This window comes from Colletotrichum paranaense (genome assembly GCF_030867605.1).
Source record: "Colletotrichum paranaense strain IMI 384185 chromosome Unknown Scaffold_3.1, whole genome shotgun sequence".
Lineage (NCBI taxonomy): Eukaryota > Fungi > Ascomycota > Sordariomycetes > Glomerellales > Glomerellaceae > Colletotrichum > Colletotrichum paranaense.
In genome coordinates, this window is record NW_026848961.1 from 174,190 (window position 1) to 187,641 (window position 13,452).

Genomic DNA, 13,452 nt, shown 5'->3' on the forward strand with positions numbered 1-13,452 from the left:
GGCCTCATCCGCGCCGCGATCCAGACTAATACCACCTCCCGGACATTATGCAGGTTTGGGCGGCGGTGACCCTCGCTTCTTCCGCTTGTGGTCCTTTCCAACCACCCTTCTCTCCGTCAGCTCATGCACCGTTGCTTGAGAAAGCTAGCCTTCTTTTTTGCTCAGCAAACAACCCCTAACCGAGCTTTGTGATGTTAGATGAGAGCGAGAATAACCTCAATCATAGAGGTTCACGTCTCCGGAGATCCGCGCCGGCTTCTTGCATCTCCTACCTTGATTCCCTGCGAGTCTGAAGCAGTGATCTTCGACACGACAGGCGTAGTGCGCCGGGGGGAGAAGGGGGGGTGGATAGAAATTGGCAGTCGAGGCTCTCACATATGAAGAAGTCTTCTGCCTTCCCGAAGGCATTCGGCTTTCCTACCGAGGCCGCAAGCTGAGGTTGGTTTAATCCCATGAGGAACCAAGTTCAGAGAGCCTCTTCCCCCCTTTCTACTTAATACATTTCGTTTCAAGTTTCAACTGCTTCCTCATATCTCTCCCTGTTTTCGCCTTCCGTCTTACAGACACCAAAAGGTCTCATACGCACCAGTCTATTCCTATTTTTGCGTGCCAATTTCGGTCTCCCTGTACACCCGTTTGCGATCCGCGTCCCGGAAGGATTCCCCTTGCGACTACTCCAAGTTCCTGTCGTAGGAAACGGAACTAGACGACGACAAACGGTTCCAAGACACCTCTTTGTGAGTCTCATATAGCACACTCTGGTTTGTTGGCGTCGTGTCACGTCTTGTGCTACTCAACACGGATAACGTACGCGACGCAACTACGGCTTCGACGGAAGGCAGCGTCCATCACGCCTCTAGACGCCCCGACGATCACCTTTACGACTTGTCTCTCGAGAAGCATTGCTCGACTCACTATCAGCAAAGACCAAGTACCCTCAATTGGAACCGGCCCTTTACCACACGGGCCAAGGCTCCATCCTCCGTATTATCCAAAGATTTCGTCATCCGAAATCAGACGGCTCCGCCGATCTTTTGAGAGACGGAACCACCGCCCTTTTTCATGTCTCATTGGATCATCATCAGTCTTTAATGTTTGCCCTGTAGTGACACCAAGCCCTTGATATTCCTTAATACCCACCCATCATGGAAGATACTGATCGTAGTCACGCCCCTCTCTCCATAGACCCCATCACTGAAGCGGAGGAGACTCACCTGCTTGGCTCGGAAAGACGGGATGGCAAGTCTTCGTCCTCACCTCCAGACAACCTTCTTTCATCTTCAACTCCCCAAAAGAATGGCTATGAGCCAATGACACCTAGTGTCGACATGGACCTTTCGACCCTCAACGGCGCCGCACATAACCAGAGCACCGCCCCATCTCAACCTGACAAGTCAAGCTTCTACGGAAGAGACCCCTTTGGTATCTCAGTGGAGGGATCTATCAACCAAGTCTCCTTCGCACGTGTTCCCGTTGGTTCGAAAACTAGCTCGCCCGCCACACCTCGTTCCAACAAAGGCCTTCTGGGCTCACCAAAGCCTGGACCTGCTTCACCACGAACAACAGAACGCCGCGCCGCACCTTTATCACCCGAATCGGAACAGTACACCATCTCGCCTCTGCAGTCACCTTGGTCGTCACCAGACGGGAAACGCAGAGCAAGTTCAAAGCGCAAAATATCAATGGCGTGGGACGATCCGCCAAAGTCCTCAAAGCCATGGCCTCTCATAGAGGCGGAGGAGATGGGGGACCTAGGTCAAGCAACTCCAGGCAAAGATGAGAGTCAGCAACAGGCCAGGCCGCCGCAGTCGACTTCTGGTCAAAGTTCGACGAGACGGGATGAGAATTCTCTTGAAGAGCCTGATCCAATGGATGACGAGGAGGCCTTGTATAAGAGATTCAGTAAGCCGTGCCCCGTGTATCTGACCTATGTCGAGTGACTACTAATACGCACTCAAGGCCGTCCTCCGACTTACTGTAACTCGCGGAACGATGTGCACAGGAAGCAGCATAACTGGCTATCGATATCCATCTTGATTCTTTCGTTCTACTCCACAGGATTGAGCTGCCTCTGGCTCGTTGTGGCTATTGTACAGCCACGCTGGGGTCCTCAAATCTCATCAAGCGGTGGTATCCTCCCGTCGACAGCGTCTTTGGTATGCGCAATGTTTGCCAAGACGATTGAAATATCTTTCGTGACTGTATTTGTCACCTTTATCGGCCAGGTATTGACACGTCGCGCATTTGTGAGGAGGTCAGAGGGCATGACCTTGGCTGAGATGACCATGAGGAATTGGGTTATTGTGAGTCAAGGTTGAATTGTATTGTTGTGATAGGTCTGACACTTAGTAGCAACCTGGATTCCTGATCACGCACTGGGAGACGCTACCGTACGCTGGTATGACCATTCTCGGAGTGGTGTCTCTTGTTGCCACCATTGCTTCAACGTTTTATACGACTGCGTCAGACGCCATGATCACACCAAAGCTTAAATTTGGCGACTGGGAGACGAAGACATTGAGCGGCTATGTTCTGGCGTCCTACATGAACCCGCCTTTTGCCCGTGAAACCTGCCCGACACCACTACGAGATAGTGACCCATTGGGTGTTGATGTTGCTGGAAATGCTTGCCTGGAAGTGCAATATGCTGGCCAATGTACGTACAGGTCTTTCTTATAAGGCTTTATGTTTATTTGAGTGATGCTGACAGCTTGTGTGAAGCATATCGCAACTTGGTCTCGTTCCTAGGTGATTGGGAGTCCATCAATCGCAACGGAACAAGCGATACCGTTGATGTTCAACACCGCCCTGTAGGATCGGCTTTGTTGTACGACAACACGACGCTCACCTCTGCTTGGATTGAGACGACCTATAGCAACACGACTGAACAATACGAGCGCTTCAACAGGATAATCAACAATGTGACGCTCGCAATTCCCCATCCGAGTGTCTACGATGCAGCAACAAATCCAGTCAACAAGATTCTCCAGCCAAATGACTTGTCGGGTGTAGGAGAGTACGGCATTAGAGCGAGTGTGGTCTCACCCACACTGAACGTCATGTGTGTCAACATGTCTCCAGAGGAACTGGAGCCACTGGTCTATACAGAGTGGCCCATAGGGAAGGTTTTGTACGACGACACGACAGTTCCAGGACAAAGAACCGGGAAATTGGATTGGGAGAAGTATGTTCCCGGCGCTTCGGAAACGGAGTGGCTAAATCGAACGTCGGTGGATGAGATCTTTCGCTGGGGCCAAGACTATGGGCGACGGCCGCCGGTGTTCCCGCTTGTATGTGATATTGGTGAGCAAATGGAAAGAAGAAAAGGCTGACAGCAACTGACAGTATCCTGCGGACTACAACATGATAACCAACACATCGGTGGAGAGCGACGCGATTTACATCCTCACAAAGTCGGCGTCCATCACAGATTATACCCTTTGTGAGATGAGATCATGGGTGTCACCCAACTGCTCAACCCACTTCAACATCTCGGGCACCGCAGGAGCGCACATGCAAGCACACTGCGATGACCCCGATGATACAGACAGCTACACCAACGTCCACACCGAAGTCACGGAATCCACCCCCGTGACAGACTGGAGGGCAAGGAATCCCCAACACCTCCTTTTTCATCGTTACTTACTTACCTATGTTTCTGTGTAGAACATTGCGGATCAATGGCGTCTGTCAATGGACATCAACGGCGGTGCCCAAAACAACAACGCCTCCAACGCCCGCATCCTCACCCAATTCGTCCTCCAAGAGCCGCAGCTCAACCCCCTCCTCCCCTCTATAGCCGAAGCCCTCGCCGTCTACGCCTCGTCAACCCTCATCATCGGCGGTCTCAACACCCCCTTTGAACACTACTGGCGCCACGAAAAGATGCAGCTCGGCGCGCCGGGCAGTCTAGACCCGTTCAACGCCTCGATCCGCACGCAGGAGTACACGTCGGGCCACAGCGCCGAGTGGCAAAAGTGCTTCTACCTCGTCCTCGCCCTCGTCTTCGTCATCAACGTGATTTGCCTCGCCTACCTCCTCTCCCGGTCCGGCCTGGTGACGGACTTTACTGAGCCGCAGAATCTGTTTGCGCTGGCTGTCAACTCGCCGCCGAGTGAGCAGCTCAAGGGCAGCTGCGGCGGCGGGCCGGTGAAGAGGGATCTGGTTGTGCCGTGGCGGGTTGGTTACACGAGCGGTGCGAATCACTACTTTTTCGAAGAGGCTAATGACAGGCCGTGGCGTGGCAAGTATTCCAAGCAGGACTTGTCTGCTGACACGGGGTACAACGGACAGGAGCGGAGTAGTTATAAGAGGCTGAGCACGAGGAATACATGGTTCTGAGCGGAGGTTTGCTGGCTGTGCTGGCTCTAATGATGTGTCTTGGCACATGGTCTTTTGAATACGAGTAAAGTAAAGTAAAGTAAAGTAAAGTAAAGGGGCTGGGGGTAATGTGTTTTCATGTAGGATAGCTTGAATTGGAGAGTGGCAGCTTAGGTAGACGGGCAATACTTCTTTGCTACCTTATGCGAGTTTCAAATGATTGAGAGGAGCAGTTCTGCTTCAGATAATCGCCACCTGAGCATCCGTACGGCAACATCATCTCTCGTCCGTTGAGGTGTATTGTACTCCGTACCGAAATGGACTCTGCAACTCGGTCGTCACAACTTGTTATTTCCAGTGAGTCTTGGCGGTTTAGTATTTACCTTCAGGGCCTGTGCTCATCGCCCCTCCTCATACTGCGTACTCACCTTGGAGTTTTAGAGTCTCAGTTGTTGGAGTCTTAGACTGGACCTCCCGGCATGAAGCGCAAATTCGGGGGGCATTAATCGCATACGCCCATCGGGCCGGACAAGGTGGTGCCCGGCAATCGACGGCGTTCGAGAAAAGGAGGCTGTGCAAAACGTCCTCCCAAACTTGAAGTGAAGGTTTCCCTCCACCAGTCATGAGTTGGCCAACTGGCATTTCTCGAGGAAGAAATGCCTTACCACCCCCATCCGTTCCCCCCCCCCCCCTTTCATTTGCTAAGTACATAGAGTTTATGCGATAGTTAGTGTAGAGAACTCTCAGAGATTCCTTGGTTATGTGATGATCACTAGCAGCCTCGCCGCCAATCCTATTGCTTACGCGGGACTGGTGATTGTGGCTTATCCTCAGTTCCTCACCTCTTCATCTTCACGCCAAGCATTCTCGATCAATCAAAACCACGGACATCAACGGGGGAGGAAGAAGCTAACAAAAATACACAGCACTGCTTGGGATAGGCGCCAAACTCTAAAAAAGAGTGTACACTACAGCAAGCACAGCACTGAGCGCGCAGGGCAGCGCACGGTACTTGGTACAGAGGAACCCGGGGCAACGAAGAAGGAACATATCGAACAATTACTCCTTGGACGCTTGCAGCGGCATCTGTGCGAATCGAGCAACAGCAGTCAGCATGTTGGGTTGAGTTGCCTTCTGTTTTGATTTCTTGGCATCAAGCATCGCCCGTGGCTTCTCTCTTTACAATCATCACCTTGACACCTACCTACTTACTACTTGGTCAGCAAGGAAGGTACGGACACATGTACGGATACTAAAGGTATCTGAGGTTATCCACCAATTTGCCTCTCGCCTCGCTTCACTTTCCTATCCACAATTATTTCGTCGCTGCCAAGTACGGATATCTCACCCTGCAGCTGGCTGTAGATCCCTCCTGCAACAGCTACATCACCTACCTCATCCGTTCTTTCTGCTATCGGCGAATATTCGTCCTTGCTTCACATACGCAGAGGAGACTTGGTTGCATCTCGTGCACCGCCCACTGCATCAACTATCCTCTCTTCCCATCAGTCGGCCCTTGGTCTTGGCATCCACATAGCGACATTGGCATCCCATCACACTCAATCTTCCCGACGTTGCGAGGCAGTCTACCCATTCCAGATTTATACACAGTCGGCTCGGCATCTCGCCCGCACCCAAACAACAAAGGAGGTCCAAGAGCCTTGTTCAATTGAATCATCCATACCACACGATTCCTTGCCCCAATCTTGTACGGATAGGTACCTACAGGAAACAGAAAAACGAGGGGGATCAAAAGGGGGCCAAGCTAAAACGGACCGCCACCAAAGCAATTCCGCTTGCAACATTCCTTTCCCCGCCCAATCTCTCTCCCTTTATTGAGGAATGCCAGCCCTTCAACTTTGGCATCATCAACATCTGCGTCCCGGCTCTTGCGATTGAAGTCCAGCCGACCGGAGCCAACAAGAGCGTCCAACATCGACACGAACAGCCTCGCTCCTCGTCCGGTATTCCCGAGCCCGAGAGAGTAGGACAAATTCCGCCGGCAATAAAGCTCGAGTAAGCGAAAATGCGTACGTATCTTCACCGCAATCTCTTCCTGGGTTCCTCTATCATGCGCTTCTCTCGGTACCTATTCTAACAGCTAGCCAGCTTACTACGCCAGAACCAAGGGCCGGACCCAGGAAATCCCGCCCGACGGCAGCCGGTCTCCCCTTCCGGCCTCCGGCGCCCGGTCGCCGCTGCCGCCCCGGACACCTCTCGGTGAGTCTCCGGCGTTCAACCCTACCCACTTGCCTAATCCTACTTTTTTTTTGGCATCTTCTCTTCTTCCCGGTCCTCCACTTATTTTGTCCATCTGCACCCACCTACTCCCGTTGATGTCCCCACCATCTCACCCACTGTAACAGTCCGTCATACAACCTATCTTGCATGCTTCAGCGTTCATCTCTTTTATTTCTCGAGGACTATCATGAAACTTCATGCTGACAACGGACAAAAGGTCGGCCTCCTTCCCGGTCATTACCAGACCTAAGTGCCGATGTGCGGAATGCTCTCTCAGCACCAAAGCACGACGATGTCAACTACCGCCACAGCTTCTGGACCCGCTGCCGCTGCTGCCGTCGTTCACGGAGCGCCATCGACCTGCTCCGTAGAGTGGTTCTCGTACCGCTAGCCGACTTATTCTGGTTCCTCGAGGAAGCAGCTGAGTCTGTGCCGCCCGTCATCCCAGCGCTCATCTCTTGCATATTTCTATTGGTGGCACTGCCGATGCTGATTGCGTGGGATTTCCTCTGAGCGAGCGGTTGTGTATTCAAATGAGGCAATAATTGATGCATACTCCGTTGTGTGTGCGTCTGCGACAGAAGATTCCAAGAGAGCTTTCAGAGATGGCCTGGATTCGAGGGATGGAGGTGGTAGACCGTATGTAACGATGGACTGTACTGACTGACTTTGCTTATCACCATGGCGCAACGACAAGCGAACGGATGAGACCCAGGACATACCCAGATTTTGTATTTCTACATTTCTCTACATAGCCATAGCATAGCGAATACGCCTACGTGCTCAAAAAGTCTATTTCTTTGAGCTGGGAATCGTGAAAGGACATCGTGTCTCGTCAAATACTATCGTAACAGATATCAAAGGGATTAATCAAACCCCCAAACATGGGCATACTCGCCGCGTCCGCAGGCCAGTGCCATATCCTCGCAATCTCCTCCATCAACTCCTTATTTGCCGCTTCTGCATTCCCGACGCCACCGCCAGCAGTGGCAGGAGTGGTAGCGGTAGTCAGGCCGCCGTCCTCCGCTCGAACACGGCTCTCATACCAGCCCTTGATCCAGCTCATCTTGCCAATCAAGTCCTCGCACATGGAGCCCCTCGCATCGATCTCGCTTCCACCATTGATGTCATCCCAGTCGAATTCGAGGGTATTGTATGCCCTTCCACAACTACTGCCCCCACCACCGACTCCCCGAACCCACGTCTCCTCCTTCAGCCGGCCCATCCTCTCCCTGCCCACCTGCAGCACCCTTCCGAGAAACGCGACCAGGTTTTCGCAGATTTCTGCAAATTTGACGTCCGCGCGGGCGCGGGGGAGGTCCCATCCCGGGACGCCGTGGAGGATTAGCAGTCGCGTGGTGACGGCAAGGACGCCTTGGGCTAGGCCCATGCCGACTGAGGTGCGGTAGACGTAGGCTTCGGGGGGCAGGGCGAGGGTTGCGGCAAAGTAGGCTTTTGCTTCGGAGAGGGCTGCTTGGAAGTAGGTTGTGCGGTTTAGGGTGGTGGCGGTGGTGGTGTTTTGGAAAGCTGCGGGGTATGGAGATGATGATGAGGAGGGAAATGGGTGTTTTGTTGCTGGTTCGTAGAGTTGGACTAGGAGAGCTTTGTGCTGCAGGTTGAGGTATGCTGAGATTGAATGTCAGCTACGGTTTCTTCCATTGTTGGAGAGGGGCTTCAAAGACATCATCATGGACTTTGGGAGAAGAGTAAGAGGAGGGGATGGCTTACCGTAATAAGGATCCCGCGGATCAAGACCCTCCAAGACATCATCCACTTGCGCCCGGAGTCTTCCCACCTCCTCCTCGAACCCTTCGCCCATTCCCCTTCCCATTCCGCGTTCACAATCCATCACGGGACCGAACCCATCAGTGAGGCGCGCAGAGACGGCGGCCATCTTGAACATCCTCGCCGCCATCCGGTCCTCCAGGCTCCCTGACGCGGCTAGGTTCTCGTAGCAGATATCTAGATACCCGAGGCCCGTTCGTTGCTGCTGCCCCTGAGAAGACGAAGAAAATGACCCACTTCCGGGCCCGTTCGAGCCGAGACAGTGCAGGAGGGGATTCTGCTTGCGGGCGAACTGCGCGCAGTTGGACGAGACGACGCAAAAGAGGCCGAGAAAGGTGCGCTGCTCCTCGAGGGTGTGGTGCTCCGTCGCGCTGAGGGCTGCCTTGTTGGTGAAGCAGTCTTCTGGTTCTTGTTGTTGTCGATGCTGCTGCTGCCACTGTTGTTGGTAGGGGTGCGGGTATGAGTGTTGCTGTTGTTGTTGAGAACCTCCGGGGCGGCAGGGCGAAGGCTGGAGGAGGGAGCGCGGGGGTTTGGTGATGCCTAGGCTGTGGGCGTAGCCCAGGGCCGTGTAGACGAGGCGGGTGATTTGTTTGTCGAACCAGTATCTACATTCCGCCCTGTTTCATGACGTGCAATGTCAGTGGGATGCTTCTTTTGGAGGGGGGGGGGGGGGTTCTATCTTCAAAAGACACCAGTAGACGCCGGCGAGGAACGTGATGTAAGTCGGTGAAAAGGTGACGGGGCCGTTACTAACCACAATATGATGACCAGCATTCCCTGCAACAAATCCAGCCCGCCTTCCTCCTCGAGCATCATCCGCGCCCCCATCTCGGCCAACAACTCGCGGTGCATCGCCTCGGCCCTCGTCTTCCCCGCCGGCGCGGCGGCGAGCATGACCGCGCGGAACAGGAACGGCTTCTCGCGCGCGAGCCGCTGCGGGGACCCGGAGCCCGGGTCTACCGAGGGCCCGTCGACCTGGATGAAGGGGAAGTTGGGCACAAAGTTTGCGCGGAAGTCGGCGAGGACGTTGGATGCTTGGAACCAGGTCAGGCCCAGGGGTGGTTTTGTCGTCGTCGATGTTGTTACGATCAAGGATGAGGAGGAGGGGGAGGAAGAAGAGGAGTGGGAGTAGGAGGGGGGGTTTTGGGTTACGGGGCCTGGTTGGCGTCTTTGGATTAGGGGTGCTGGGTGGGAGTGTGAGTTTGAGTCTGGGTGAGAGGGAGGCGAGGAGGTTGAGGGAGTTGAGCCTGAGGTCTCTGCTGAGGGTGTCGAGGCTACCGGGGACTTTTCTGGTGTTACGAGATGCGCTATTTGTTGTTCTAGTGTTGCGACGCGGCTGTGATTGTTCATGTTAGTTGAATTCTGAAGCCAGGGCCGTTGTTATCTCGAGATGCCACTATTCCCGTGGGTGCGTTCACACCCAGCCCATCATCAGAAGTTTTGGCGAACGAGACGGGTGACCCATGAGTAACAACACTTACTTGACCAGAGGTTTGATCTGCCGCGTCCTCCTGATACCCCTCGTCTTGGCCGAGCAGTCAATCTTGAGCCGCTCACATCTAAACCCCCGCCACTTCGTGTCAGTCCCAGTGTACATGGGTTATGAACGGCAAATCCAACTCCCATAGACAGAATGCCATAACTCTTCTTCGCCCTCTCGAGCCAGTGGGGGGAGCACGTACCGGTCGCAGAGGTGCCGACGGGCGTTCTCCTCGCGGAAGTTACAGCGGGCCTTGGCCCGAGTGCACGGCGCGCATGCGCGGAGCCGGCGCGGGGGGCTGTCGGGCCTCGGGGGCGGTGGTTGTGGGTCCATTGCGAGGGTATCGTGGGATCTGATTACCATTTCTGGATATTGTTGGAGGCTGTGGTCTGATATGCCTGGCTTGGCTCGTATTGAGTGATAATAACTTGTGGCGGATGAATACGTTTGGACACTGGAGCACTCTTTGCTCGAAACCGCGCAATAGGAACATGTGAACCCATTAAACAGTAGACGACCCGGGGACTATTAGAGCGAAGCGCATGACCCTATATACGACGCGGACATAGCACCGACAAAACAGAGCTGAGGCCTCGACTACAAGGTGAGGCCGTCATCACGGATGAACTCCAGGCTCGTTAACCCGGTCCGGGATAAGAATTTAGTATCTCGGGTTTGTGATTGCTAGTAAAGTGGTGGGCCTTCACGCGTCAGCACTAGCAGATGAAAACCCGGCGACCTGGCCCAGCTAAGCGATCCTTTCGGGTTGGGAGGGCATGTAAGCGCGACGCAAGTCCCAAAGATATAGCACCTAATAGGTAACCTTCCTCACCATGAATGCGCCTCTGGAATGTCTCCGTACTAGTAGGTAAGCAATGAGCACCAAGATACAAAAGAGGCGTCTTGTCTCAAAAGTCCCACGTGTGGCTGCATGCATCAGGGACACGGCGCGATCGGTGCCAAGTTCTTTTTCGGTCTGATTTCCTGTGACGGGGGTGTCTGCTCACCGAATTGAGAAAAAATTTAGTCAGTCGCATGCTGATATTATGCCATCTGATGTCCGGGTTTTATCGCTACCTTACACTGGTAAAGATGAAATCAACGGGATTGGGACAGGTTCTCTCAAACGGAAAATGGAGATGAAGAGAAGGGCGGATTACAACCAGACCCAATTTTCTGGGTCACTTACTAGCAGAAGGCAAGGAAGGTCTGTGTTAGTGAAAGCAAGATCTTGAATAAACACTCCAGCAAACACACAAGATGTCAACGATGGTCGAGAGACGATTGAACTGCTTTGCGCAACGTGAAATAGGTATCATTAAAATTGGTGTGAAATAGGTATCTGTGGCATCGCGATTGACATACAGCCGCCCCCTGGCGCATTAACCCCCGTGTAGTCGTGATACTGCCATGTACAGCCCGGATGTCTTTTCTTTAGTACACGCCTTTCGTGAGACCCCAATCCTGCAGACTATGACGAAGTGTCGAGAATCGAAACCGGCAATCGGTAGGTAGTGAGTGATCCGTTTGGTGTGGGTGTGTGTGGTGTGAACATGATTGCTGTCGACAGATGGTATTGGCTCCTTCGCATGTAGCCAGTTGCGACTCTCTCGTCGAACTTCACCGTGTCGTAGGTGTATAAGTGACTAAGAGAGTCGACTTTCTGCTGGCTTCAAAGCGTGTTCGGCTTGGAGCTTGATTCATTACTTTCCCAGCTCCGCTCCCCTCTTTCTGGCCCCTGTAAGAGGTGACGAGGTCTTGCTTATGCTGCCTGGGACTCCTTGGCTTGTCTCTCTGCCTTGCGCCTGGCGAGGCACTTGGAGATCATGAGACCAGAGACACCGAGAGCGACAATGAAAATGATGCAGAAGACGACGACAACACCGGCCTCCTGCTGGGCCCAGTTCTGGCGCTTGGCGAGCTGGTGAACGGCGTCGCGGGCGACGAGGGTGTTGACGGCAGGCATTTTGACGGAAGGTGAGTTGAGTGGAGAGTCGGCTGTACGAAGAAGAAGAAGAGACTGGTCAGCAAATTGGATTAAGAGGATTGATAAGGCAAAGAAGAGTAGCAAAAATCGAAAAGCCAAATAGAGAGCAATGATGACGGGCGAGTGAGTTAATAAGTATGAGAGGAAAGCTCGCGGCGACTGTTTGCGATGAGTGATGCTTTCCCAATGCGGTCAGGATCCGTAGAAAATCATCAGAGCTAGAGGTGAGGGAGCTTGTCCAATTGAGGCATTTTATGGAGACGACCGTCTGCTTTTGTTTTTTAGAGCCCTGTGAACTTGGATGCGCCCATCGTCATTCCCGGGGTATCCGGCGTTGGCGTCTAGAGATGATATCCACATGTTGTTTTTCTTCATGATGTGTTTGTCGGATGCTGGGCGAAGCTCGTAGAGATTGTCGCAAAGACCAATTGACATTCCAGAACAATTTTTTGCAGCAGAATTGAGACTTGGAAAGAATGCGCACTGAGAGAAAGTTACTTTACCTTGGCTGAAGATGAGAGAGAGCTCAACGTCGGACGATGAGAGTGAGGTGGGGAAAAGGACCTGGTGGCTCGATCGCAGCGACTAGGGGAGGCCGGCTAGAAGCGCAGTTTGTCAGCGTCGACGGTGCGAAGCTTGGCTTATGAAGCTGGAGCTTATGGAGAGGTCAAGCAGCATGAGAGTGAATACCTTTGTGAGAGGAAACGAGAATCAATTGGGGAAGGAATTGACTGATTATTGGATCGTCGAGTGATTGAGCTGGAGGACAGATGAGAGAAGTAGGACGGCGAAGAGGAAGGTAAGGTAAGGTAAGTCGGGAAGGGAGGGGTTAATGAGGAGGGCGGGCGAGGAAGGAAATAGTTGCTCAAATAGTCGGCTGATTGGCAAGGCGAGCAATCAATAAGAAGGAAGACCCAATGGTGATGGGAAGGTCTTTCCCATTGGATCTTAGCCAGGTATGTACCTCATCATCACCGTAAGGTAAGGTAGGTAGGTACTTGAGGTATCTGTAGGTAGAAGCTTGACGATGAAAGGCGACAAGAAAGTATCTTCACAGGTCGCGGTACTTGGCGGTGTCATCACGTCTGGGCACTCTTTGGTGGTGAACTGCCACCATTGGCATGTCGCGATCCGTACATTGCTGTGTAGCGCCTTAGTGTGTGAAGAGTACTCGTGAGGTGGCATCGGCGGTCGCGGTTGCTCTGCTAGTGGCAGAGAGAACGGCGCCAAGCGAGCAACAGAAAAAGCTTGTCTCCATGGATGCCGGGAACACGGCAGGGTCATCACAGGCATCCCGGCGTGGGGAATCCACGCCTGATCGCTCGAGGCCCCCTGTCATCACCACTTACACTCCTCGCCCGATACAGGGGAGTGCGTGTGTTGTGTGTTCCTGTAGCGCAACAGTTGCAGCCCGTCTGTTTATCTGTTGTACATCTGTCTCTACCTATTGCTGCGGGAATATCTCCATCTCTCACCAGCATCAAGCTCTCTGGTTGCTTTCCCGCTCCCCTCTGACGTAGTAGGGTAAGGTAGGCATTCGCAAGCCACAACGCTATTCCAGATTCACGACTAAACAATAGCCCTTAGCCTAAGGTAGTGCTATTGCGCACAGAGTCTGCCAGACTGGGTGGACAATTGG

The 13,452-nt window shown here is 53.3% G+C and overlaps 5 protein-coding genes across 5 annotated transcripts; 2 read left to right on the forward strand and 3 right to left on the reverse strand.

The window, feature by feature from the left end:
• Window positions 1-216: 216 nt before the first annotated feature.
• CPAR01_03593 (uncharacterized protein) lies at window positions 217-408 on the reverse strand (the record flags this gene model as incomplete). The annotated part of the gene is made up of 1 exon (XM_060487880.1): window positions 217-408. The coding sequence occupies one exon, from the start codon at window positions 406-408 to the stop codon at window positions 217-219; it is 192 nt and encodes a 63-aa protein (XP_060352086.1).
• Window positions 409-1,145: 737 nt separating this feature from the next.
• Window positions 1,146-4,341, forward strand: CPAR01_03594 (uncharacterized protein; the record flags this gene model as incomplete). Its single annotated transcript, XM_060487881.1, has 6 exons — window positions 1,146-1,902; window positions 1,960-2,303; window positions 2,353-2,656; window positions 2,722-3,290; window positions 3,346-3,591; window positions 3,667-4,341. 6 exons carry the CDS (start codon window positions 1,146-1,148, stop codon window positions 4,339-4,341), a joined length of 2,895 nt encoding a protein of 964 aa, XP_060352087.1.
• A 2,005-nt stretch (window positions 4,342-6,346) lies between these two features.
• CPAR01_03595 (uncharacterized protein) lies at window positions 6,347-7,074 on the forward strand (the record flags this gene model as incomplete). The annotated part of the gene is made up of 3 exons (XM_060487882.1): window positions 6,347-6,380; window positions 6,430-6,540; window positions 6,779-7,074. The coding sequence occupies 3 exons, from the start codon at window positions 6,347-6,349 to the stop codon at window positions 7,072-7,074; spliced, it is 441 nt and encodes a 146-aa protein (XP_060352088.1).
• Window positions 7,075-7,353: 279 nt separating this feature from the next.
• CPAR01_03596 (uncharacterized protein) lies at window positions 7,354-10,159 on the reverse strand (the record flags this gene model as incomplete). The annotated part of the gene is made up of 5 exons (XM_060487883.1): window positions 7,354-7,403; window positions 7,456-8,187; window positions 8,290-8,963; window positions 9,039-9,653; window positions 10,029-10,159. The coding sequence occupies 5 exons, from the start codon at window positions 10,157-10,159 to the stop codon at window positions 7,354-7,356; spliced, it is 2,202 nt and encodes a 733-aa protein (XP_060352089.1).
• Window positions 10,160-11,588: 1,429 nt separating this feature from the next.
• CPAR01_03597 (uncharacterized protein) lies at window positions 11,589-11,792 on the reverse strand (the record flags this gene model as incomplete). Its single annotated transcript, XM_060487884.1, has 1 exon — window positions 11,589-11,792. One exon carries the CDS (start codon window positions 11,790-11,792, stop codon window positions 11,589-11,591), a length of 204 nt encoding a protein of 67 aa, XP_060352090.1.
• Window positions 11,793-13,452: the final 1,660 nt, after the last annotated feature.